This window comes from Manacus vitellinus, unplaced genomic scaffold (genome assembly GCF_001715985.3).
Source record: "Manacus vitellinus isolate BGI_N305 unplaced genomic scaffold, ASM171598v3 scaffold_3_pilon, whole genome shotgun sequence".
In the NCBI taxonomy this organism is placed as follows: Eukaryota; Metazoa; Chordata; class Aves; order Passeriformes; family Pipridae; genus Manacus; species Manacus vitellinus.
In genome coordinates this window covers 37,142,909-37,167,614 of record NW_021940535.1, presented here as the reverse complement: position 1 = coordinate 37,167,614, position 24,706 = coordinate 37,142,909, and the positions used below count along the sequence as shown (strand labels likewise).

The 24,706-nt window shown below is 36.3% G+C and overlaps 1 protein-coding gene across 1 annotated transcript in view; it reads left to right on the top strand.

The window, feature by feature from the left end:
- Positions 1 to 89: 89 nt before the first annotated feature.
- NEBL (nebulette) overlaps positions 90 to 24,706 on the top strand; it is a 249,860-nt gene continuing 225,243 nt past the window's right edge. The window contains exons 1-2 of the mRNA XM_018075678.2: positions 90 to 185; positions 533 to 627. Of these exons, the coding sequence (XP_017931167.1) occupies positions 123 to 185; positions 533 to 627 (158 nt within the window). The 5' untranslated portion in view covers positions 90 to 122. The remainder of the gene's footprint in view (positions 186 to 532; positions 628 to 24,706) is intronic.

Below are 24,706 nucleotides of genomic sequence, written 5' to 3'. Positions count from 1 at the left end.
AGTGATGCTGGTTACCGCCGAGCGTGGTCGCTCCGTAAATAAAAGCAGCGAGGCTGTGACAGATGCGCCAAATTAGCGTCCCCGGAAAGGCAAGGCAAGGCGGTAGAAACCACCGGAGGAAAATGCCGTATTATGTGCTAAATTTAGTGTCTGTGTGGCGTACCAAAAAGCCAGCCGTCACATTAGTTAGTGATTTTATTCTCGTAGTATTGCATCCTGAACAAGCGGTGTAGTTTTTTGTTCTAACGAGGCAAAACGTCAAACTCCTGCTTCAGTTATCTTTAAAATAATTCTGGCAAGGTCAGTATGCGGAGGTCTTGGCATTTACCTTACTAGAGAATTTACATTTCTGAGAGTGTTTCAGAAGTACCTTTGGCTTCATGTGAAAGTAATTATTTTGATTTAGTTAACAGATACCTATGATGCATGGCCAAAATATTGGCATGTAATTACGTTTTTACATTTACCATACCCTGACACAGCTTTCAAAACATCAGTACCATAAGTAATTCTACTTTACATTTATTTACAGTACTGGCATAAAGGATGTTTCCACTGTGAAGTTTGCAAAATGGCTCTGAACATGAATAACTACAAAGGATATGAAAAGAAACCTTATTGCAATGCGTAAGTATTGTAAATGTCAAGTCTTGCAGAAATGCACATGAAAAGAAAACCTGGCTGTGGATATTGTCAAGTAGGTATTGTCGTGCTGTAAAAACTTAATCTAGAGAGTGCAGTGCAGTCTAGAGCAGTTTAGGATCTTTTCAGCTGGAGTATTCTACTTGTGATAGAAGATACAAATATTTGATTATGATGTGTTTAGACAGTGCTTTAATATCCGATCTCAGGATACAGGTCCTTTCCTCCCAGAAAGTGTTGGATCTGGTGCTGACTCCTGTTACATTCGTTATTGGCACGCTGGATTACAGTTGTCCATTATGCTGCTCTCTATTCAGGGTTATGGACCTGATCAGCATTTTGTAATAAGAAAACAAAGTGCATCTCGCTTGTGTAGTTTACCAGAGACAGTATCGTGTTAGAGATCATGGCAGCCTATTTTTAAAACTGCTATGTTGTTCACATATCTTAGATTTGTAAGCTAGATATTTACAAAATCCTTGCTTCTAGTGCTTCATGCTGTTTTGTATTTTGCTAGTCTCTTGGATTTTAATAAAGAAAATAGAATAATTTTGGTTTGATTATACTCTAGTATAATCATGTGCATTCAACTTTTAGATTTTGTTGTTGTGTGGATTTTGAAGAGTGCTTTGATATTTGGCTTGAAAATACTGCAGAAGAGCATTTTGATACATGTAGAAAGAAGTTGCTTATTGTTCTTTGTACCATGCTCCTAAGATTTGCTAATTGCATTTCAGTATTAAGTTTTAATCTTTACAAACTGTTATAATATGCTTTTTTAGAAGGAAATTTCTCAAGATTTGGAATCAAGTTTGATCTTATATGTTATTTGTATATTGTTATTATTTTTGCCTTTGCCTACTTAAAACATATTTTAAGAGACAGAGTTTTGAAGCTATAGGCATGTTGTAATTTTTTTTCAGAAATATTCTCCTCTACTCATCTTAAAATATTTGTTTGATGTCGAAGTAGACAGTCTATGACTGGCCATAACAGAAAAATTCACAGCATATGTTTATTTCTTCCAGGCTAAAACTGAAACCAGTCAGCGTCGAAAATATGAGTTTTGTTATAAATCTGCTATGCTGCCAAAACTTGAAACACCTGTTTCAGTGTGCACAGTTGTACTTAGATTGCTTTAGAAGCATATGGAGTTACATATGTACGTTTCTAGCTTTCCTTGAAGTGCTCTACACAGTGGATGAGGGTGACATTAGACCTCTTGTAACAAAGTGTGGTCTGTTGCTGTAGAGAAAGCTGTGTAGGAAGGAAGAGTCCTGCTTCAACAGGTGATGTGCTACAAGTTGAGACTAACTTTGAGTATTGGTCCTGGATGGGACTCTACTTGTGATACTAATTTAGTTGAAGTACAGGCTTACATCCTTTGCAGTGATTAAAACTCTGATAAGTTTCTTTTACCTATATTTTTGTGGTTAAATTTCTGTGATGATACTTTGGTTGCTTGATCTTTCCTATGTAATTAGATACTTACTTAATAACACTGTATGTTTACGAAGTCTCCTCCATGCTAATGTGTTGGGGTTTCCATGCTGTGCATATTTAACTTGTGTTACAGGAGAGTTTTTCATGTATGTAGTTATGGCACGTGGCGTGCCCTTCTCTTGGTGGATGAGGGGGAGTAAGGATGATGCATGTCATGTACCATTCAGATGCTATTCTTCTGGAAGTTGCTTTAATGAGCTTTGTAATAGTGATCCTTGAAAAAATAATCTCTAGCCTTGAAATGTCTCTCAAACCTGATGTATGAAATGGGAAGAAACAATGTAAAAGTATGAAAGAACTGGGATTTTGTCTCTTAAAGAAGAGACAAAATGTAATGTGTAATAACAATGTGCATAACATTGTTCTTAACTTTTAGTAAACTTAAGTTTGGTGGGTTTTTTCCCTCCCTCTTTTAAAGAGAAACTTTAATCATATAATCTAAATAATTTCAAGTATTCTGTGGAACCATGAAGGGAAGACTAATGTGTGCTTTGTGGTTTCAATAACCTTTAATATTCCTTAAAGGAGGGATACTTTTGGAAAACTGTATTTTGAAAATGCAGTTGATTTGAATTTTGACAAAGACCTCTTGCATCTCAAGAGTTACTAATTTGCAAGGCAGACACCATTACAGTATTTCAAATTATGATGTGTCTTATCCAGTTTTCATTAGTAAGAGGCAAATCCATTTTCATGTTAAATGCTGCTTGATCAGAAAATCTCTGAAGAAAAGAATGTAAATTTACTCATACAAACACCTACACTTGACAAAGAGCAATTACTGTTTAGCTGTTTATTGAGGCCATCCATCAATGAGAGTGTGATTTGTAGATAAAAGTGAAGAAGTATACACTAATTTGAATGGGAGAGGAATACCATGAAGTTGTTTAACAGTTTGAGAAGCCGTAGTTAGTTTCTTATAAGGACAAGTTTTACAGTTTTGCAGTTCAGCCAGGTGCTATGCATTGCCTGAAACAGGTGAAAGAGCCATTCTTTGTCTCTCTGAATGTGCATAAAAGTAGTAAAAGAAAGGTTAAGACAATTAAAATGTCTTCAGTAATCTGATGATTTATCAAATCACAGTGGCTTTGATACAAGTCTCACCCCCTATTCCGCTTTAGTATCTGCAGATAGAGATTATTAAATACTTGATTAATATATATGGAAATGATAAGAAGAAAAGTTGTTGATATTTATATTATTTGCCAAATCAGAGCTGATTCTTTCCAGCTGCAAATAACCAAGATGATGCAAGGAAAGGAATGGCATTTTGGCAACTAACCATCTGTGTACTAGTTCTCAAGCTTGTGAAATGATTGAATCATGTAGGATGATTATATGGTCACTTATTCTTGTGGATATTTATTTAAATGCTTTTCTGACAGATTCACTAGAGCAAAACACAAGACTACGTTTTATGCAAAATGTAGAAGCTGAAATGCATATTTCTGGAATGTGCTCTCTGCATTAGCTATACCTGCTGATGCAAACAGACTGCCTGCATGTGTGAACACATCCAACAGAAATGTACTTTTTAACTTCTACGAAACCTATTAGTTTAAGCTTCTGCAGACCTGGTATGCCCTATTGCCAAAGGCAAACAACATCACTATTGCAATAAATTATTCTGAAATATTTAGTATCTAAAATTTTGCTAATTGCCTGCATACAGGGTAGCTTCATTCAAGTTTTTATTTATGATGTTCACCATATGGAATGATTACATAACTTAAAATTTAAATCTACTGTCATCAATCTTAGTGTGGATTATTGACATGAAGAAAAAATCATCACCACTTTATTTTTTTCTAGATTTAATTTCTTTTTAACTTGTGCCAGTAGGAAATAGATATGCAAATACATTTGAAATATTGTGATGTTGTTAGAAGGATTGTACTACAGTTTCAATGTGCAAGTTCAGTCAAACTTTACATTTTAAGTTACTATAGGAGAAGGATAAAAATATCAAAGTTATTTTACACAGCTTGGAAATGGTAAGAACATGGTACAGCTTTCTGGATAGTCAGATGCACTGGAAAGTGGAAGCAGTTGCTTTTAATTAATGGATGAATGTGGCCATTAAATGGAATCCATTGTCCTGAAAGTTGAACTTAGATATAGAAGTTTGATTTTAGCTGTGAAACATGAATGAATTTTTTTTCTACCCGTCAGAAAGCTTCTAGATGGTGACTAGGAATATGATGATATTATTCTTACTAAAAATAGCTAGCATTATCCTATTTTTCAGTATTGATTTCATCAGGTGGTTATTTCTCAATTTGAATATGTCAGGGAGAAAGAAAATGAGTAGGTAAGAAGCAGCAAGAACAGCCCTGAAATCTGATGGAGCGACTTCTAAGTGATGCAGTAAAGAAAGTGCACATAGTAAACAGGCTTTTGTTTTAAAATTCTTCATCTTCAGCTGTTACTGAAAACCAACTAATTTAGTGTAAAAGGATAACACTAAGTTTGGGTTGAGGAGGAAGATTTTTTTTGTGGTGTGGTTAACCTTACAGCCAGTTATATGTGGGGTTTTTTTCTTCTTTTTTTCCCCTCATTTTGGTCTTTTCAGCTTTTTCTGATCATTAGATTTGATAAAAATTAAGCTGTTATATAGGTAAACCCAAAACGTTTATTCTTATAAAAAGAAACAACCCAGAAATTCCCTTGCAAACCTTCCTAGAAGGCAAGGATTTGCATTTTATCACTTTATTAACTTTATGTATTGAAGACTTTCCTCTTAGGATGTAATATTAAATGAGTAATGCAAATAACAGAATCACTAGAAAAACAGCTGGTAAGGATCTCCACGCAAAGCCAAATACACCTATGTCTTTTAAGTCCATTATTTCTTTTTCAGCATCCCATCTAGTATTTGAAAATATTTGTCTCTCCTCAGCAATCTTTAAACAAAACAGCTCTAACTCTATCCTCATGAATTGTATTTTCTGTTAATTTTTTTCTTTACCTTCCTTTATACCCAAAGTGTGTGTGTGTATGTATACATCTATTGAATTTTTCTCCTAAGTCCCTGTCTTTGCCTTCTTTTTTTTTTTTTGTAAAGCACAAACTATTGTTAAGTCATATTTAGATTGTTGTGGGCTGTGTTTTTATGCAGAATTGCAACCTCAACAGTTGTTATTATCCATTATCTGAGCAGTTAATTGTTCTTGGCTAAGCACAGAATCTTCCACTTGGTTCTCATTGAACTAAATCTCCATTTTTCCCCAGGCTGCTTCTCCAATTTGTCAAATTCATTTTGTATTCTAATTTTGTTCTGTAATGTGCTTACAGCCCCCTCCTATCAACCTGTCAACCCTCCCACCAGAAAGCCTGTAAGCACATTGTAAATTTAATAAGTGTAATCTTCATTTCATCACCCAGGTTGCTAGCTGAAGGCCTGGAAGGGTACTGGGAGCAGTGTGTACCACTGTGGTCTGATGCAGCCTTCCCTTCTGTAGTGAGCAGTGATGAATGAGAGAAGCACTTTATCTTCTCTACCTATTTATGGAGTGCTAGATCAAGCATCGAGTTCTGTGTGAGAAATAAAGTAAAATTGTGAGATAAAGTAATCGTGGATATTTATGCCAACTCTGCTTAAATATAAGGGGCAGCTACGAGTAGAGGAAATGTACATTCCTGCTGCTCAGTGCCATGGTATCTTACTTGGTTAGTTGAGTATTCAGCCCAAATTAGTATTGTTGGTATCCAGTAATGAAAAGGAAAGTAGGACAAGAGGCTGAGCCTATTTACTAGAACAATTGAAGGAGCCTCTTAGGCAGAATATTTGAGTCTCTGCAAGGTGTTTGATGCATATCTTTGAACTCTTTCAAGAAGGCACACAAGAACACTTTGTCAGAGTTGCTGAATACTGTGCATGAGGCAGATGGTAGTTAGTTGCAAAGGAGTTACTAAAGAATAATCATCACTGGCACTCAGATTTTGAAAGAGTTGGGCTGCTTTTTATTGCTGTGACTGCATCTGATTAATAGGATGCAAACCCATTTCTCAGGTTCTATATCAACATGTTCAGTTGGCCATGCCCCAATTTCATGTTTGGTCAGGATCTGCATATGACACCTTACATGCATGGTGGATGTGCAGGGAGAGGACTCTGTGAGCTCCAGCAGGTCCCTTGGTTTGCATTGCTGCAAGCTGTGGAGAGCACCATGGAATCCTGCAGCTTAGGTGCAGCCAGCCTGCTTCCCTGCTGGTCCAAGTGGAGTAGAAAAACTGCCCCGAGGGAGATAAGTTGTTACCATTTTCTCTCAGAGCAGGTGATATCTCGCATTGCATTAAGCCAGTTCTGTCACGTCTGGTCACTGACGTGAGTATAGAGTCTGTGTTTGGAATTCACAGTTTAGTATTTTACCTGTTGGTACAATATTGTTGTTGCTTCAAAGGGACAGTTACAATTTAGTATTAGTTAGGATGTTGCTAGGACAAGTAAATAGAAAATATACAAGTTAATATAACACATTTTATTTTACTTTATTGAAGACTGCACTAAACATAGAAATCTTTCCTGTGTGGAATCCTGATCTGTTGCCAGCTTATGTTATTCACTCAAGTAAATATGTGTTTTTAATATGTGTGATCATTGGTCATTGTAGACAGCAGATAGTTTTTCCAAGGAAGAACATATGCATATCCTCAGCACCTGTAGTCATAGCATATACTGCACATATATTCTCAGGGGACTATGTTTACTGAGATACAATTTCAGTAGCTGGGTTTTTCTTTGCTTGCTAGTCTTTTAGCCACTGTTGATGCTCAGGATAATCTTGATTTTTCTTACTATTTATGTTACTGGCTGTTACTTTCTGTACTCAGTCTTAAAGACTGATGAAGTTTATTTCATTATACTTACTAAAATATTTAGGCAACAGAACAATAGATGAATTTTGTGATTCCAAATCATTTACTTATTTGCATTGCATGGCTTGAGCTCTGGAAGAGGTAATAACCAGTTATAGCAAGCCTGTGAAATCTTGATGGTATGTTTTGATAATAGCTTTGTGATTTTACTGTTTGAAGTTTCAAATGTTCTAAACAATAGAAATTCCCATCATGTTTGCCAAAGAACTTAAGAAAAGTATTTTCACCTGGCTGAATATGAAGTTCTGTGCAGTTCTGCTAGTGTTGGAAGCAAATAAATCTGCTGACTTTATACTTTATAAAACTTGAAGGAAAATAAGTGTATGTTGCAGTCTTTCATATAGTTTTGAATTTTCATAGTCGGTGATGCCAGTAGAGAATGACACATCATGTCTGTCAGCTCAGTGTCAAGAAGCATGTTTTTCTGTTTACATATAATATCAATGGAAGCTTACTGTAATTATCCAGACAATGCACAATCTTGGCTGAGTGGTCAATTAATCTTATTTTTGTAATTTTGAATATTGTGGGGTGCTTGTAGAAGCCTTGCTAAATTTAGAGATTGTAGAAGTTACACTGAAGGCAGTGTTAGGCTGTGTGAAGTTGAGGTTCTTTGAAAAGGAGATGATAGGCAGGACTCTAAGGGAAAAGTTTGCTGTAGGAAGAGGTGAGTGAAGTACTTGTTGAGGTCTGCCTCAACATAAATGACACCAACCAGTTCATGCTGCCTCTGGTTATGTCATCTCACATTGCAGCTTTTTAAAAAGCAAGTTAATTCTCCTTGATTTGCAGCTCAGTTCATTTCTTCTCTCTTTGCCTTCCTCTGTCTTATGATGTTTGAGTTGATGTTGCATCAGAGTTGACCAAGCTATTTTCTTTTGTTTTCTCTTCATGATACCTTTGTAACTTTTATTTGTACTAGGGGGAAAAGTCTGGATGATGGGTAGTGCAGAATTTTTAGTCTCTTTTATTTTCTCCTCCCTCTGTCTCTCCTGTTTCCCGTCCTCCTGTTCTTGGCCATACTGCAGTTGTGTGATGGTAGCTGATCCCGTAACATCTTAATATGAGAAGGGCACAAAAATGTGTGATCAGTGTCACTCTTGAGAGTAGACTACAGAGCTTAGTTTTAAAAATGAAAAACTAATTGTAATTTGGCCAGAAGTCATTTAAACATATATTGCAAAGGCTTTTCTGGGAAGTGCATAGCTACTCTTTAAGGAGGATTTCTTAAAATCTATATGAATACTTTGTCCACGCTTCACAGTTTCAAAAATTCACACTAGTTTTTTCCCCCCCTTAGGAGAGCAAATGTTTGGAGGTAGTCCATCATGTTCTGCCTCTCTAAATGGCAGAATTTTTCACACAGGTGTATTGGTGTAATGCCAATTTCACAGATTTAAAAATAAAGTTGTACTGCATTTTAATTTAGTTAATTATACCTCAGGTATTTTTTTTTTTTAACTTGGCAAACTAAGTGATAATAGGTGTTTTTGTTTTGTTCTGTTCCAGTTTTGACTCTGGAAGAATTCAATACTTGTAATGCAATTCCTTTTGAAATAAGAAAATTATAAATAGAAATACTTAGGGAAAGATTTAAAAGAAAAAGGATGCTAATTTCAGACTTAACTAAAATGTGAGTGGCTAAGTTTGTGGAGGGGAAAAGTAGTACAAGGAAATAAATTGCCTAAATAAAAAAGCATGGGCTATTTCTGCTGAACAGTGTGGAGTGGCATACATTCAACACAGTAGGGTATTCCCATGTTGCATAGCACTGGTTGTATGAATCTGCAAATGGAAGAGGGAAGAGGTTTCGGGCTGAATTTGCAGGTAATACAGAAACAAAGGGCCAGTATGAAGATTTCTAGCAGCAGAAGTGCCCAGTAAGTGGTTGACTGGGTGATGATTGACAGTGTTAGAACTTGCAACACGCTTGGTGTGTTGATGTAAGGGAGGTGGCAGTACATGTTTTAAAGAACCTGCCTGAAAGTATATATGTCAAAAACTGAAGCTTCCTAGAAGACTTGGGGTTATTCTTCTGAAGCTGCTGTTTGTGTTTGATGGAGTGATGTTAGTGCCTCTGTTAATGTTAGTGTTTGATGGGTAGTAGAAAAATGATATTGATGGGGGGGTGAATAAAGAAAGGAATGCCTATTGGAAGAATCTTGGTTCAAAAAATATTATCTAGATGTATTTGATATAAATTTTGCTATAACGTAGGAAGGTCTAAGAGTTATATTTTGAAGTAGTTGATAGGAATTTATCAGGCTATCAGAAAAGAGAGAAGTTTGTTACAGCAGTTATTAGCATAAATTGTTTAAACACTGTTGCGTCAGCACAACATTGTTAGGAGGAATGGGGAAAGGGAAAACCAGTCTGGGGGGAAAAAAAGTATCAAAATATATCTGTTTAGAAGAACAGTATTTTCTGAAATATGTGAAATGAATTCACATGTCTAGTAAATGAGATAAATAATGAGAAACTTAACACTGATGATGTATCTGCTTACACAAGAGGAAAGAAGAGTATGCATGCAGAGAAAGCAAGGATAGATGGAAAAGAGAAATAATTTATAAAAATGTTTGTTGAACTTTTCAGTTTACCAATGGCAGACTATATTTCTGAAACGGTTGCACTTTTGAGTATTTGATTAGTAATGGGCTGCTATCATGGTGAATCATGTAATGAGCTTTTGGCTTCTTTTGATCTGAAGGTCATAAGGGAGATTAAACAGACATTCCCAGATACCTCACTATTTATGCTGTTGTGTGGTTTCTATTATAGTTGTGTCAGGAATGCTGGAAATCCTTATTAACAAGAATGGAAGAAGCTGGAAGAAAAAGGAAGACCAAGTAGATGAGCTTGAATTGAGTTAATGGTCAGTGTGCTCCATGAAATTCTTCCCCATGCAGCCACAGAATATTCACTCAGTCTGAGTTCCATTAATTCTATCATTATTTTACTGATAAATGAATATTCAGAATAGGAAATATTGTTGTTATATGAAATGTGATCTGGTTTATTGCCACCGCAGGTACTGAAGACTTCATCCTGCTTTGAGGAACTTGCAGTGAAGTGATTGTTATGAAGTTATGAATTAATGAGTAATATAATGACAATTGGAAAAAAATTGTTTCTCAATTTTATGCCTGCTGAAAAATATTTCTGTACACTGAGCTAGGCTACCAAATTAATGTCCCTAGGAAGGTGAAAAGCTCGAGGGGAAACTAAGAAGTGCAGTGAGAGTCATGTGAAAATGAGAACAGCACATATGATTACTTTTTCTGATAGTCTAATTCAAGCAAGGGTAGATTGTAAACTTTCTTTTTCTTTTCCAATGAGATGAAGATGGATATTCTTTTGAGCAGTGGTAATTTAAATTGGCACTGTTAACCTTTGGCATTTATGAATTATGAGCAACTCAGCATAGGCAAAGATTTACCTTTGGAGTTTGTCTTGAAAAGTAAGAGACCACCTGGTTCTGTAGGCTACTAAACTGCTTCAGTACCTAAGGATATTTTTGTAAAAATTGAAAAACCTAATAATTCTTTATAAATAGGGCTTTCTCTGCTAGTTACTTCAGGAAGTTTGGAAAGACATTCTGAAGTCTGAATACAAGCTGGTCAAGCCTTGTATTAATTCCTCTTTGTGTTAATGACCTTCTTTCAGGGTGACTCTTGTCTTTGTGGAGCTGAAACTTGAAAGAGTAGCATTCAATTTCTTATACTGATTAAATGCTTAACTTTCATGACCATGCTACTACTGCTGTTTTAAACCTCATTTGGGTCAGCAGCAGGAGTTTCTCTTACTACCCAAAAAGCAATGATAGATTATGTTTCCTGTACAGAATAATACTGTGTATGCAATATATTAAAAAAAGGAAAATTTAAGCTTGTCAGGCTGGGTATGGATCTGAAGGATATTGTAATGTGCTTTTAGAAGTCGAAGGAAACAGGATAAAAGTGGTTGTTTTTATCTAATTACTTATTTCACCCAGAGGAGAATGGCAGCTCCTCTTTTTTCCATAGCTTTCTTTTTTCACTTCTGTTCTGTTTGGAGACATAGGCTCTGACGGACTGAGTTTGGTGAGCAAACAGGCCCTTTTGTTTTCTTCTGCTCTTTTTCCTTCTGCACTGGCAAAGCCACTGGGCTGTTTCGTGTCAGATCTCCACAGTAGGTTTCTGTTCTCCATTGCAGGCCTCAGGTGTGTCAGTAATTCAGCATCTGATGTGCTGGGACCACTGCCCATGGTGTGAGAGACAGGTGTGTCTCCCTTGTGGCACTGTTTGTAAACATCTTGGGTATCATGTGTAAATGTTTAAGGGTCTCTTTGATGTGTATCTTCAGAAAGGCTGCTACAATAAGGCCGTACTTCACAACTGGGATAACAGATACTAATACATGCAGTTAATAGTAACTATAACAGCTTATACCAAAGAAATCAGAGCTGGACGTTCAGTAACAGACTTATAACAGATACTTAAATTTGATAGTCTAGTAGATTAATAAGTAGTTTCATAGTAATAATTAATACTAATTAGTTTTTTCCCAGTTATGTATTTTTTTCTTACTAGGAGATGTTTTACGTGAATTTGCAAGTTTCAACTTTTTTTTTTTTTTGTGGTAGGAATCAGTATTTTATCTGCCTTGGTTTTATAGTATCAGAATGCTTTCAGGGACAAAGTATTTAGTTTTGTCAATTAAGCTTATTTTGTTTACATGTATTTTGCCAAAACAACTTTTATGAAAACATCGAAATATTATCTGTATTTATTACAGATATTAATTTTATTTTAGTTGTACATTACATTTAGTGTTATGAAGACAATTTACAAATAAGAACCTATGAATGTGGAAGGAGATAAAATACGTTATTTTCAAGAATATAGATTTGTAATATAGTTGGGGTTCTTTACTATAGCTTGTGAAGAATAATCATTTTAAGAGAAAATGTTGTCTTTGAAGAAAATTTTGATCACAGTTCTCCTCAGAAAAGGATATTTCTTTTCCAGTCACACATGATATAAAGAACGGTTTTTGTATTCATGCAGCCGGATGTGAGAAGTTCTGCTGCTTCCTGAGGTGTGGGAGGAAGTTTAAAAGCAGTTTGTAGTGGTGATGGCCTTGTGGAGCACTTTAACACTTTATAACTTTATAACTTTTAACAGACTTTATAAGTGTTGCAGTCTCCATTTTTTATTTTCTTCTTATTAAGCATATGTTATTCTAATTTTATTAGAGCTTTATTAACAACTATGTTGTTTCTTTTTTATATAGACTTCAATTAACTTTTTGGGTCCAGTCACCATTACTTTTATAATATCTCAAGCAGTGTGTTAGACAGACTATCCACAACAAGCGTACTGAATATTGCCCTGGAAAGGAAAGACATGAACTTGGGCGTAGTTAACTCCAAACAATCCCAAGACTGTTAAAATGCTTATAAAGTACTTCAATATAGATCTACCTTATTTTGAATTGTATTCTTTACCTTCTATGGTTTGTGGTTCTTGTATGATTTTTCTAGAAGGTTTTGTCTCAAGGTCTAAAATTGATGATGTATCAGCCGAAGTTTTTGGTCTTGCAAAATCACAGTTCTGTAATCACATGTATGATGAATATATTGCTAGAGTAGAGACTTCAAGCATAAAGTTATTAAAAATTTGTAAGAAACATATTTTATTCCATGAATGATGGTTCTTCTGCTATATGTTTTTGAGAGAAATTTTAAAGAGAAAAGATACTCTCTTATTTGCACAGTTGGTTTTTCTTACCCAAGATACAGACTGATGTCAATTTATGTTGTGTTACCAGGAACATCTATGTCTCTATATCCCATGTATAAAACAAAAAGGAAGATACTGCTCTGACTAGTATCCTGATAGTTTTAATTTAGAGTTTTAATTTAGGGAGATTTTAAATTGTCTCCTTGGTACTTTGTTGTTTTTTCGGAGTAACATGACCAGTAATGTCTTTGTACATCTTCCTTTGCAACATAACCTGCATAGCAAATGTGAAAGTTAACATTAAAATGATTCCTCTGCTTTTCCTCACAACTATATGCATACCTACTTTCACATGAACCAATTTTTTTTTTAATTCTAGATTTGAAAAATACACCTGTAAATGCTAAAAAAACAACAAAAAGAAGGTATTGTTTTCCCACCCTTATTGCATATTATTTGAAACATATTTTTTCTGGAAAGAACTCTATTGGTCATTTCAGTATGTATATTGCTTGTAACTTTTATTTTTTGGGCAGTTAAGGTCAGTGAGACAATTTAACAGTAAATTGTCTAACAGATTTTTTTCCATTGTAGTGTAACTTGTGAGAATGCTTATGTTAATTTTCAAAAGTTATTTTTCTAAAGCAAAATAAGGTAAAAAAATAATCTGGCATTTTCCTTAAAGAAATGAACAGCACTGGAAGCCTTCATGGTACCATTTTCTTATCTGCTATCAAGCAACTATACTAAAATATCATCAGTTTTGGTCATAGTAAATTAAGTAGTAGATGGGCAAGAGCCGGGAAAGCTTCAGCATTTAGAAGTCTACAAATAGTCAAGGAACTATCAGTTTCCCAAAAGAAGTGATGGGATTATTTTTGAATAGGGGAAGCTTAGTCACACCTTTTAGTATGTGGAAAACACTGGATACGAAACCAGCGGGTAATGTTAGAAATATACATCTGAGCTGAAAAGGTTTTTCCATATGCCACAATGTTCATGAAGGCTGTGCTAAGTAGAGCTTCATAAACAATTCTGTTGATCCATAGGAATTCATCTCATCTGTGTTAGCCTTGCAATAGAGGTGGGTGAAAAGCAGAAAATACTTGCTGTTCCCATAAAAAATCAGACCTTAAAATAGGAATGCACTGAACACACAAAAGGAAAAGATCCCTCAGAATCAGAATGTCATTTGTACTGTCATTTTAAAAGTGAAACACTTGAAGAACACTATCCCCAATTATATAATTTGTTTGTGGAGTGCCTGTTATTGTCATAGTTGAATACTTTTTACCCAGGGAATGTTATTTATATAAAAGTGATGGGCCAAAGTATTATAAAACAGTACATGTCTCTGATGGGGGGCTAGAATTCATGTCCTGGAAAACTATTTTGAGGGCTGACGAGTAAAAGTGAGGCCAATTGACAGCCTTGTCTTAAGTGTAGAGTAGTGAAGGAAGTTTGAAAGAATTAGATAATCAAAAATACCTTGTGAACTGTAGTATGGTGGTGGCTTTTTTTTCAGACATTACATTGAGGGAGACCTTTTAAAAGTTAAAGGTGCTTTTTAGATGGGATTGCTAATAGTCATCTTAGAACTGTTGCTTGTATCTTCTAAGCTTCTCTTATGACAGGAAAACAGTAGTGTAGATGGTGTGTCTGAAAAGTAATAGAAAAAATAATTGAAGTAGACCACCACCCACTCTACATTCTGTTTTCTCAGTGGAAGGAATCAAGAAATACAGACTTTTGTACTTTCTTCAATGTTCAGTTTGTCACCTTTTCCCAGCAGGAGAGACATACTCAGTGGAATGTCCTGTGATTCGATTTCATTTGTGCTATAAGTAGAGCAGCTTTTATTGACCTTACAAGAAGATGTACACATTAGGGAGGTACAGAAAAGTGACATTCCAGGAAGGCTGGGGTATGGACCAAGTTGTCACTGCAGGAGAATCTAGAATGGAAAGGGCTCTACAGATATTATATGTTCTTTAAATGTTTAAAACAGGCAGAAGAACTTAAAAGCCATGATTGAATAAAGCTGGCAAGTTTTCCCTTCTGCACCATCCACACAGGTTGTTAAATGATTCTCCTTGCTGTGGTAGTAGATGCCAGGAGTGCATTAAGCATCGTGATTAATGTCTGTCACATGTTTGTTCTCTCATCTTCTCCCCAGCAGGTGGTGTGTATATGCAGTGTATTTTTTTTTTTAAGGTTTAAAGAAAATAAGACTCTTTGCAAAAATGCATATATGCATAAAAGGAGGCAATGTCAAATAAGTGGAACATGTGCTTGGAGCAGAAAGGGCTTGTGATGTCCCTGAGTTCCTGAAAACTGGACTGAACAAGGAACAAACTGTCTCCAGGAAGGTTCTGTCTCCATTGCAGCTGATTTCTGCTCTTGTTCTAGAGATTTCTTGTGAGCCAGAAGTAGTAAAATAACAGTCTTCCTTAAGATTGGGTTAAGACTGGAGGCAGCCTGGGCTGTGGCAACCATGCCCTGGTGAATTCATGATCTCAAGGAGCATGGGCCTGGCAAGGAGCAGTCATGGCTGAGCAAGGATCTGCTCCTCAGGCTGAGGAGTAAGAACGAAATGCGCAGCCAGTGGAGCAGATCTTTGTGGTAGCAATGTTAAGGCACATACAAGACAAGGCAGTGATCTGAGACAGCCAGCATGGCTTTATTAAGGGCAGATTGTACCTGACCAATCAAGTGTCCCTCAGGACTCTATTTTGGGATTGATGCTCTTCGTCAGTGACATAGACGGTTAGATCGAGTGCACCCTCAGCAAGTTTGCAGATGACACAAAGCTGAGAGGTGCTGTTGACACTCCTGGAGGACAGGATGCCATCCAGAGGGACCTGGGCAAACTTGAGAAGTGGGCCGATGAGAACCTCATGAAGTTCAACAAGGCCAAGTGGAAGCTGTTGCACCTGTGTCAGGGCAATCCGAGACATGAGTACAGACTGGAACAAAAACTCATTGAGAGCAGGACTTGAGTTCATTGGTGGATGAGAAGCTCAACAAAAACCAACAGTGTGCACCTGCAGCCCAGAAATCCAACCACATCCTGGGCTGCATCAAAATAGGAGTGACCAACAGGTCAGCTCAGGTGATTCTCCCCCTCTACTCTGCCCTCATGAGACCACACCTGGAGTCCTACATCCAGCTCTGGGGTCCCCAAAACAAGAAAGACATGGACCTCTTGGAACCTAGTCATGATCAGAGTGCTGGAGCACCCCTCCTATTAAGACAGGCTGAGAGAGTCAGGGCCATTCAGCGAGAAGAACAGAAAGCTTTGGGGAGACCTCATTGTGACCTTCCAATACTTAAAGGGAATTTACAAAAAAGAGTGAGAGTGACTTTTTACATGGGTAGATAGTGAGAAGACAACAGGGAATGGTTTTAAACTAAAAGATGAGAGATTTTGATTAGATGTTAGGAAGAAATTCATTACTCCTGGTGGTGAGGCACTGGAACAGTTGTCCAAAGATGTTGTGGATGTCCTCTCCCTGGAAGTGTTGAAGGCCAGGTTGGATGCGGCCCTGAGCAACCTGATGTAGTGGGTGGCATCCATGGGAAGTGGAAGTTGCAACCAGATGACCTTTAAGGTACCTTCCAACCCAACCCATTCTATATTTAAATTTAGATTGCATTTTGAAATATTTAGCCACATTTGATATGAGGTCTGGTAACTTGAACTCTGAAACTCTGTGGGAAGGTAGGACTGACAGAGGCAGAAAAATTTAATGTGCTTACAACAGTCTCTTTTGCTTAGAGGTATTCTGGTCTAGTCTGTATGAATTGGGAGTTTCCTCACATTACTTGATAAGCCCACAGAATGTCTGAGTGATGGAGGGATGGGGACATGCATGCCAAGTGCTGCCAGTTATTAGAAAGGTACTTATGTTTGTGTATTTATGACTGGAAAAAAAGACCTTCTTTTATATTGGAAGTGCAACAAAAAAATTTAACCATTGTATTACAGTATCCTTTCACACTGTATAGGTGAGTATGTTATTTTCTCTTAAAAGTTTTAATAGTGACTGTTAATAGGTTGTTTAAAGTAGTGTCAATTTTTGTATAGTTTGGATACTGTTAAGTGGCAGAATGAAATGCATATGATGAACAATTAGACTAATTTGAAAAAAAATCTAGTTATTTTATCTGAAAAATATACCGTGATTGTTAGTTCTTTGCAGGGTTCATTGCATGGTGGAAATGCTTACAACCGATATAGACAGATTTATGTTTTCTATGTATCTAAACTATTTCAGCAACCATAAAACTAAATAGTCATTCTTCCTTTAATATGAACACATTCTACTCTCTTTGGCTATTCAATGTGAGGTTGTATTCGAGTACCGTTACCTTGGAATTTTAATCTCATTTACACAAGGTCTTGGTTACAGTTGCTTAGTAACACGCTGTGGAAAACAGACTTGTTGATTTATGATAATTTATCTACAATATCCTTATAATTAAAGATGTTGAAAGGAAAGCAAGTACACCATGTGGGTGTGTATTCCAGCTGTACGCTTCTAATAACCTCTGTCTTCACCGTCTATCTTACAACGAGTGTCATTGTAGGGGTTGATGTTTTATGTAACTCACCTGACACCTGACTCACACCATTGTATGGGGTTTGGTGGTAGTTTTGGATAATGCTGTATTACAGTTTGCAGGTGAATCTGAAATCCTGAGGTTTAGCAATTAACTTCCATGGGACTGCAATTCTAATGCAGTTATTTTCTCAGACTAACATTGATATCAGGAATATATCAAGAACAATCTGTAAGAGAGAGAGGCTCATGGTTCATTTTTACATGCTGTTGCACTTACGTTCCCAGGAGAGAGAAGTGCGTTAGAGATTAAGCATCATGAGACTTGTAAAACATCTTTTTTGACAACTAAAGGAAGTATCTAGAGAAGTGTTGGCTGTTGAGTGTTGCATGTCTTCAAGTACTTGCAATTACTGTATTTTAAGATTTCCTGAAATCTTTAAGGTCTTTTATTTCTTTGCAAACAGGGCTCAAGATTTCTGTTCACCTCTGCTGCAATTTATTGCAGGAGAATTTAGAAACTGAGAAATTTCTAATGCTAGCATGCTTATTGTTTAAAATGCCTATGGAAGCAAAAATTAAGCAAGCACCTCTGAGACACAGATGGAGTGTTATTAAAATCTTGGAGCCTACTTTAATCATAGACCCAATCCCATGAAAAAATGCAAATGAATTTAACAAATTTATAAATAAACCAAGCTAAATGTCCTATATGATGAGGCCTGAATTTAGTCTCTTGTTCTGTATGTTTTAGAGCATAAAAAGTTTTTTTCAACTCAATTATTTTAAAAGTGCTATTCACCTCCTGGCTCAGTTTAGTTGAATGTTTCCCTTTCTGCCTTCAGATCCTTGTAACCTTTTATGATTATTTCACTACTGTTGTATCCCTTGACTGAAAAACTGTGGGTGGCATTCATCTTACCTGCCTTTGACATATCCCACACCGACATACGTAATCTGAAATCATTGTTCTAGTCCTGTTTTTGTAGTTGGTGGAGAAATAAATAAAAGCTTTAAGATTTCAGTTCGTCTGACTCATTTTATGATAGATGAAACAGACTTTATTTATCATTAAATGTGTTAACTTAATCCTCATGAATTGACTTGGACACATAGGCTTACCTTTCATGAAGTGAATGTTCTGTGAGGGAGCCAGTTTACAGTGGCCATCCCCAAACAGCTGTCAGAACCAAGTTTCTTAATTTTCTGGAGCTTGTACCAACTCAGGTTTTCAGTCGTTTGGTATTTCCTTGGCACTCAAGCAAGCTTGTGGGAGAGGAAAGAGTTCAATTATTCTATTCCATTTTTATGCCTATTTTTGAGCTCTGCCTGTCACCTCACTGCACACGTTGTCCCTGCACCATTGCCTTCAGGTTCTTGTGTTGTTCAAACCTGCATCGTTAATGTAAAAACAAAGCAAAAAAAACCTGGAAAAAAAAATCAAACATTTTGTATCTCAAAACACTTATCTCACAGTTTAAGAAGAAAAAGACTTATTCTTCTGTTTTTGGTGCTCTCTCCTTCTTCGTCTCCAGGCTGCACCTGGAGAACTGTGTTCAGGGTTGATCCCCACAATTCAAGAAAGATATGGACAGACTGCAGAAAGTCGAAAAAGAGGGCCACAAAGATGATCAAAGGGCATGAGAAACTGCCCTAAGAGGAAAGACTGAAGGCCTTAAGTCTTTTCTTCCTGGAGAAGAGAAGACTCAAGGGGGGCCCTGTCAGAGTATTCCAGTATTTAAAGGGCATCTACAAGGAGGAAGGAGGCTCTCTCTTTGCAAGGAACCACGTGGAGAAGGCAAGGGTACAAGTTGCATTGGGAGAACATATATCTTTACACAAGAAATAATTTTTTTACTGTAAGAACATGCTCTCCAGGGATGTGGTAGAGTCTCCATCTCTGGAGGTTTTCAGAGTGCAATTGGACAGGGTGCTAGCTCACCTAAGCTTGAGATAAACTCACCTAGGCTCGTTGTCCCATGAAAGGCTGACCTGGATTGTCTCTTGAGGTCCCTTCCAACCTGGGCTGTTCAATGATTGTATGATGGATCTGAAATTTGTGTCAGCATCGTTTTGGGTCTAATAACCAAGAGCAGTTGTGAATTCCTCAAGAATAGTTATGAGGAAAATTAGGTGAATTGAAACATAATTTATTTTACATTGATGAGTGTATGGAGATTGAATTTGTTATGAACTCTGTTAAAAGTGACAATGCAGGGTTTTATCAAATCAGATTTTTAAATTTTGAATTACATGTTAGATTCACATTTTAAAAGATAAGTCATATAACCCAAGGGGAAAAAATTGTGTTTTACAGCCAACTAAAAATTTTATAAAAAGTCTGAATTTAGTCATATGCCTTTTTCAAATCTTAATGGGAAATCTAAATTAACCCAGCAATAAGCATCCCTGCTATTTTAAAAAAATATATTTCTAAATGCATCTTTTAGAAGAAAATTACACAGAATTGAATTGGGTTTGGAGACTACATGCAGAGGACCGTGAGGTACAAGCTTTTATGACATCCAGAAATACATGATGACACTGTATGGTGGGCTTTCCAATGGGCAGTGATCTTTTTCTTCCAAGATACAGGATCTTGGAGCACCCCTGCAGTACTTACTTGGGGCACCCCTGCAGCCAGACAACAAAAAAAGGCTATGCTCTTCTATTTAAGATGTGAGAGACTGCTGGTTTATTTTTTCTTTTTCTTCCCCAGTTTATTTTTGCCCTTTCAGAATGATTTGATTAATTGGTATTCAATGTATGGGAACCCTTTCTATGGTCTTTTATTAAACAAAAAAATTAATTTGCTAAATCTAAGTCAGCATTTATCTCCTATCTCCAAGCTCTCTGTTTGTTTTATAATCTCCTGTGTGTTTTATCTATCTTTTATTAAATCTTTATTTACATGTAAAGGAAGACGTGTATAAATTCTTGGACAAAAGATCTATGTGCATGAAACTGTATACCTTGTAATTCTTAAATTTATGTACTAAAAATCCGTCCTTAACTTTTTCACAAATACAAATACTATTAAATGAATACCATTAAAATGTCCTTTTTCTGTTAACTTATACGTTCAAGGAAACATTTTGCTGATGTTGGTGACAATTCTGTAGGCAATGAAAGCAGTACTTTCAGAACAGTCTGTTGGTTAGTCATGAGACTTTTTTATTTACCAGGCTCTATGGAGGTGGTGGTTGGCATTAACCACGCTCGTTAGTCAGGACTGCAACACCAGTGTGTGCCTCTGACCGCACATCTCATGGTATAAAGTGGTGGCCAAAGCCTTCCAGTGACTGGATTTACAGTAGATAGAAAAGGGAACTGTGTGTTTTTGACACTCTGCCTATGCAAGGGCCAGGATTCTCCCTTTTTTTATCCAGGTGATCTGCCCCCAGCAAAGCATGGTGCTGCCTTTTGGACAATATAATCACTCAGTTGGTAATGCTGTTTCCATCAAGCGAGTACCGCTTTGTTCTGCCTTTTGAAGTGTTTACTTCCCAGTTGTGTTGAAACATGGAGGCTGCTTTCTGCTGCTCCTTCGAGGCATTTGCCTGGGCCTGCTGGACGATGTGCCCCTACAACTTTTGAAAACGCAAGAATGAAACAGCTGTTATCTGTATGATTTTTCCCCACCTGTTTAATTAACAAAGGTGAACAATAACTGGTTTGAGTTAGGAAAAAATCTTTATTAATATTTTATAAATGTAGGTCCTTCTGCATTCTCTTTAGATTTCCTCCTACATCTGTACAACTCATCTGCAATATGAATACAGTATCTTACCAAGAAAGAAACACTTAACTAAGAAAGAAACACCATTACAGAGTGTTCCTTTTGTTTCAGTTTGGCTGTTGTTGTTAATGGTCTATCTAACTAATAACCTGGATCCAGATTTCACAGAGAAGGTAGCAGTTGGCCCATGTATGGCTGTTGTCCGTGGCTATTTTTGTTGTCATTCACCAAGTGATTAACAAACTTCTGAAAAAACCTTGAGGCTGGAGAGCACAGTAATCTATAATCTGTCACAGTGAGAGGACCCACAGAATTGTTTCCTTTGTTTGAAAGAGGATAAAATTATTTAAAAACTTGTCTCTTAAGAGTTTATTATTTAAACTGTTACGTATTTTAACTAATAGGAAAAAATATAATTTGATTTATTGTTAATTGTTCTTTTTTGAGGGATTCTTTTTGCGCAGCTATATTTTCCATAAGACATTCAATATTGAATTTCTGGCCTAGTTATAAGTGTACCCATAATCTCATAAATACTATTCTTACATTATCTATGAAGTGAAAGAGAAGCTATGAATATTCTTCTTGTTCTGCCTTTATAATACCTTATGTAAAATGTATACTTCATAAATTAGCATTTTCTTTTTTCATAGAACAATTTATGTAAAATAAAAAGTCATAATTTTTGGAATTTAAGTTTATTTATTTTGAATATTAATTAGATTTTTGACCAACAAGGATGTCTGGTGAAAATATATCAACCCCATATTAATACTTTGTAAAAAAATTATGTGGAAAAAATTCTGAATCTGGTTAGACATTGGATGTCATATTGGTCTGACTAGCACTGAGTGTTAATTTTCGTTGTGTTAATTAGTATAGTAATATGTAAACTAGAAGACAGCACCTTCCTAACCCCAAGTTTCCTTATTGATGATGAGATCCTGTCTGTCTAAAAATATGTGCTATCCTTCATGTTTTGGTGTTCCCTTAGGTAATGATGAAAGTGAGCAAGACCTGTGATCTTGAGTCCTTTCCCAATGCACTGCTGGAGGGACTCTAAATGGCAGTGGGGCAAAAAAACCCAGGGATGAGAGCTGGAAGGTTATGAGTGAGCTGAGTGAGGGAAATTCTGTGGAAGTGGGGATTACTGGTTTTCAAGTGTCTTTATGTTACTTCTTAGAAAGGAAAAGAGGCCAAAGACATGTCCTTGTTTTAGCTGGCTTATAGGAGTAGTCTAGGTAAGACACAAGTTATTGTAATAAATAGCACATAAGGAAGTGATGTACCTGTGTCTGAGGCTACTTCAGCTCTTTGGCATGAGTGACCAAGAATGTACCCAATGCAGGTCTGTGATGGGAAGCTGTACTCAGCACACACTGATAAGGAAATATGGTAATAATATCTAGAGGTAGAGAAGTGTCATTTCATCTACCCTAAGTGGAAATAAATTAATATTTATGAAGACACTCATAAAAATTAAATGACAAATCAATGTAATTATTCTCGTTGTTCTGGGTGTCTTTTTATAAAATTACAGCTAATGCATGCATTTGTCTTAGTGTAGCGCATGGGAGAGCTAAGGACTGGAAACCAACTTTGTATCATTTTAGCCCATCTTGCACTGCAGTAGGATAGTGTTTATCTAAATTATACTGAATATGTTTTTCTAAGCTGTTCTTTAAATTTGGTTTTCCTGGAGTCCTTATAGTTCATAGTTTTTCTGAAATTCTTATTGTTTTGCAGCTTTTTCTTAATTATTTTTCTTCTTTCTTAGTGGATGTGGAAAATTGCTACCTCTGTATTTTTGTAATGTGTCATATATTGGAACGCTGTTCCCATAGCTCACCTCAGACTCTATCTTTTTAGAATGCAAAACCCAAAATTCCTCTAGTCTTTTTTAGAACTTTCAGAAACTCTTACTGTTCCTGATGCCTTCCAAAGATTTCTCCTAGTTTGTAATTTTTCAGAGTGACATTTACATTTTAACAACAGGATTATACTGCTGACTTGCATTTAGCCTGCATTTTGTCACTTCCAGAGGCTCTCTTCTTGATTGCTGTATAGACAAAAATGAGCTAATGGGAAACGTGACTCTGAAAACTTCTGAGAAAGTATCTAAAAGGCGGAATACACTTTTAGATACTTAGTGGCTGAAACAGGCATCTCCGAAGAAGAACAAGTTGTTTACTGTCTAGGGAGCTGATTAGGTGAATTTTTCTGTCTCGTTAATTGGATGTGGTAATGGAACTGATATCAGCAGTTGCAATCCTCACTGACGGGTGGTGCCAGTGTGATAGCAGGCTGTGGTCATGTGCAGAATGCATTAGGAAGAACCATGGCTGTCCAAGGTGGTGCTCCTGTCCAACAGCTAGACAACTGCCAGGATCTGAGGAGACCTAGTTTCTGCATGCAGGTCTTCTTGCTTCTGTTGGTTCATGGGACAATTAGTTTGTTTCTTTACGCCCAAGTGCTTTTTTAATCTGTTGAATGAGGCGAGTATTTGCTATGCTCATGAGAAGCTTTATGTGAGAACTAATTTGTATTCTATTTTTTCTTACAAATGTGTTTTGAAATTATATGGTGTGCTATAACTACATATAAAAAAAGTAAGTAAAGGGTATACTCAAATGCATATAGCTTTATTTCAAGATAGCATGAAACATTGCCTCAGTTATTAGGCATGTGTGCCTTCTGTTTAAAACATACATTCATTGAAGAACAATTAGAACATTTTGAGGACAGTTTTATCGCAAATTTGTGTAATTTGTGAAAGATGCAATGGAAGCACCTGAAATTAAAGGATGTATCAGCTTCCTGTTCAGTATTGAAAACTGTTAACCCCTCCAAACAGCCCAAAATGCTAGGAGGATTAAATATTTCAGCAGCAGCCTTCTGATGAGAATTACAATTCACTTCATATACTGAGTTATTAGGGATCAGACTGTCTGGATAAGACGAAATGTCAAGATGCTTTCAGCAGAGTCTCTGCTTCTGAGGAAGAGAACTATGTCTTTATTCCTGGATACCCCTATTCAGCAAAGTATGCATGAAAATTTGGGAAACAAAGTGAGAAAATGTTTTTTAATTCTTTAAACTGCAAATGTAACAGCAGTTATAATACTTTCAATGTGCAGTTCAGACTCTATTCCAATCGTGTAACTTGCTCAGCTTGTTTCTATTGTGTGATGAGGAGTTTAGTTTGATCAGCAAAGCATACAAGACTGCTCTTAGATTTGTAAGAGTATGAAAAAAATTGAAGTCATTTAAGCAGCTTCTGGATTCACTGCATAGATCAATTTACGTACATATGTATATATTAAATGTTAATGTGATAACATATAATGCATGTGTATTAAACATCTTTCCCTCCTTACTCTCTTTTGCCTAATACACAGAACAAATGTGCACGCATTATTTGATGATCTTCCTTATGTGGTAGATAGATCGATCCCCTGTCTTGCTGATTACTGTGCACAAAAATCAAGAAAAGATTATTTTTTGCCAACAAGACTTCTCATAGCAAATCTGCATTAAATTCAATAAACTCCTGCAACTGTCATGAACACTTTCTCATCTTAATTCTTTTTGAATTTTCTCCCCTAGAAATATCTTAGGTGTATTTAAAAATGTTGCTTCCTCTTCTCTTAAAGAGAAGG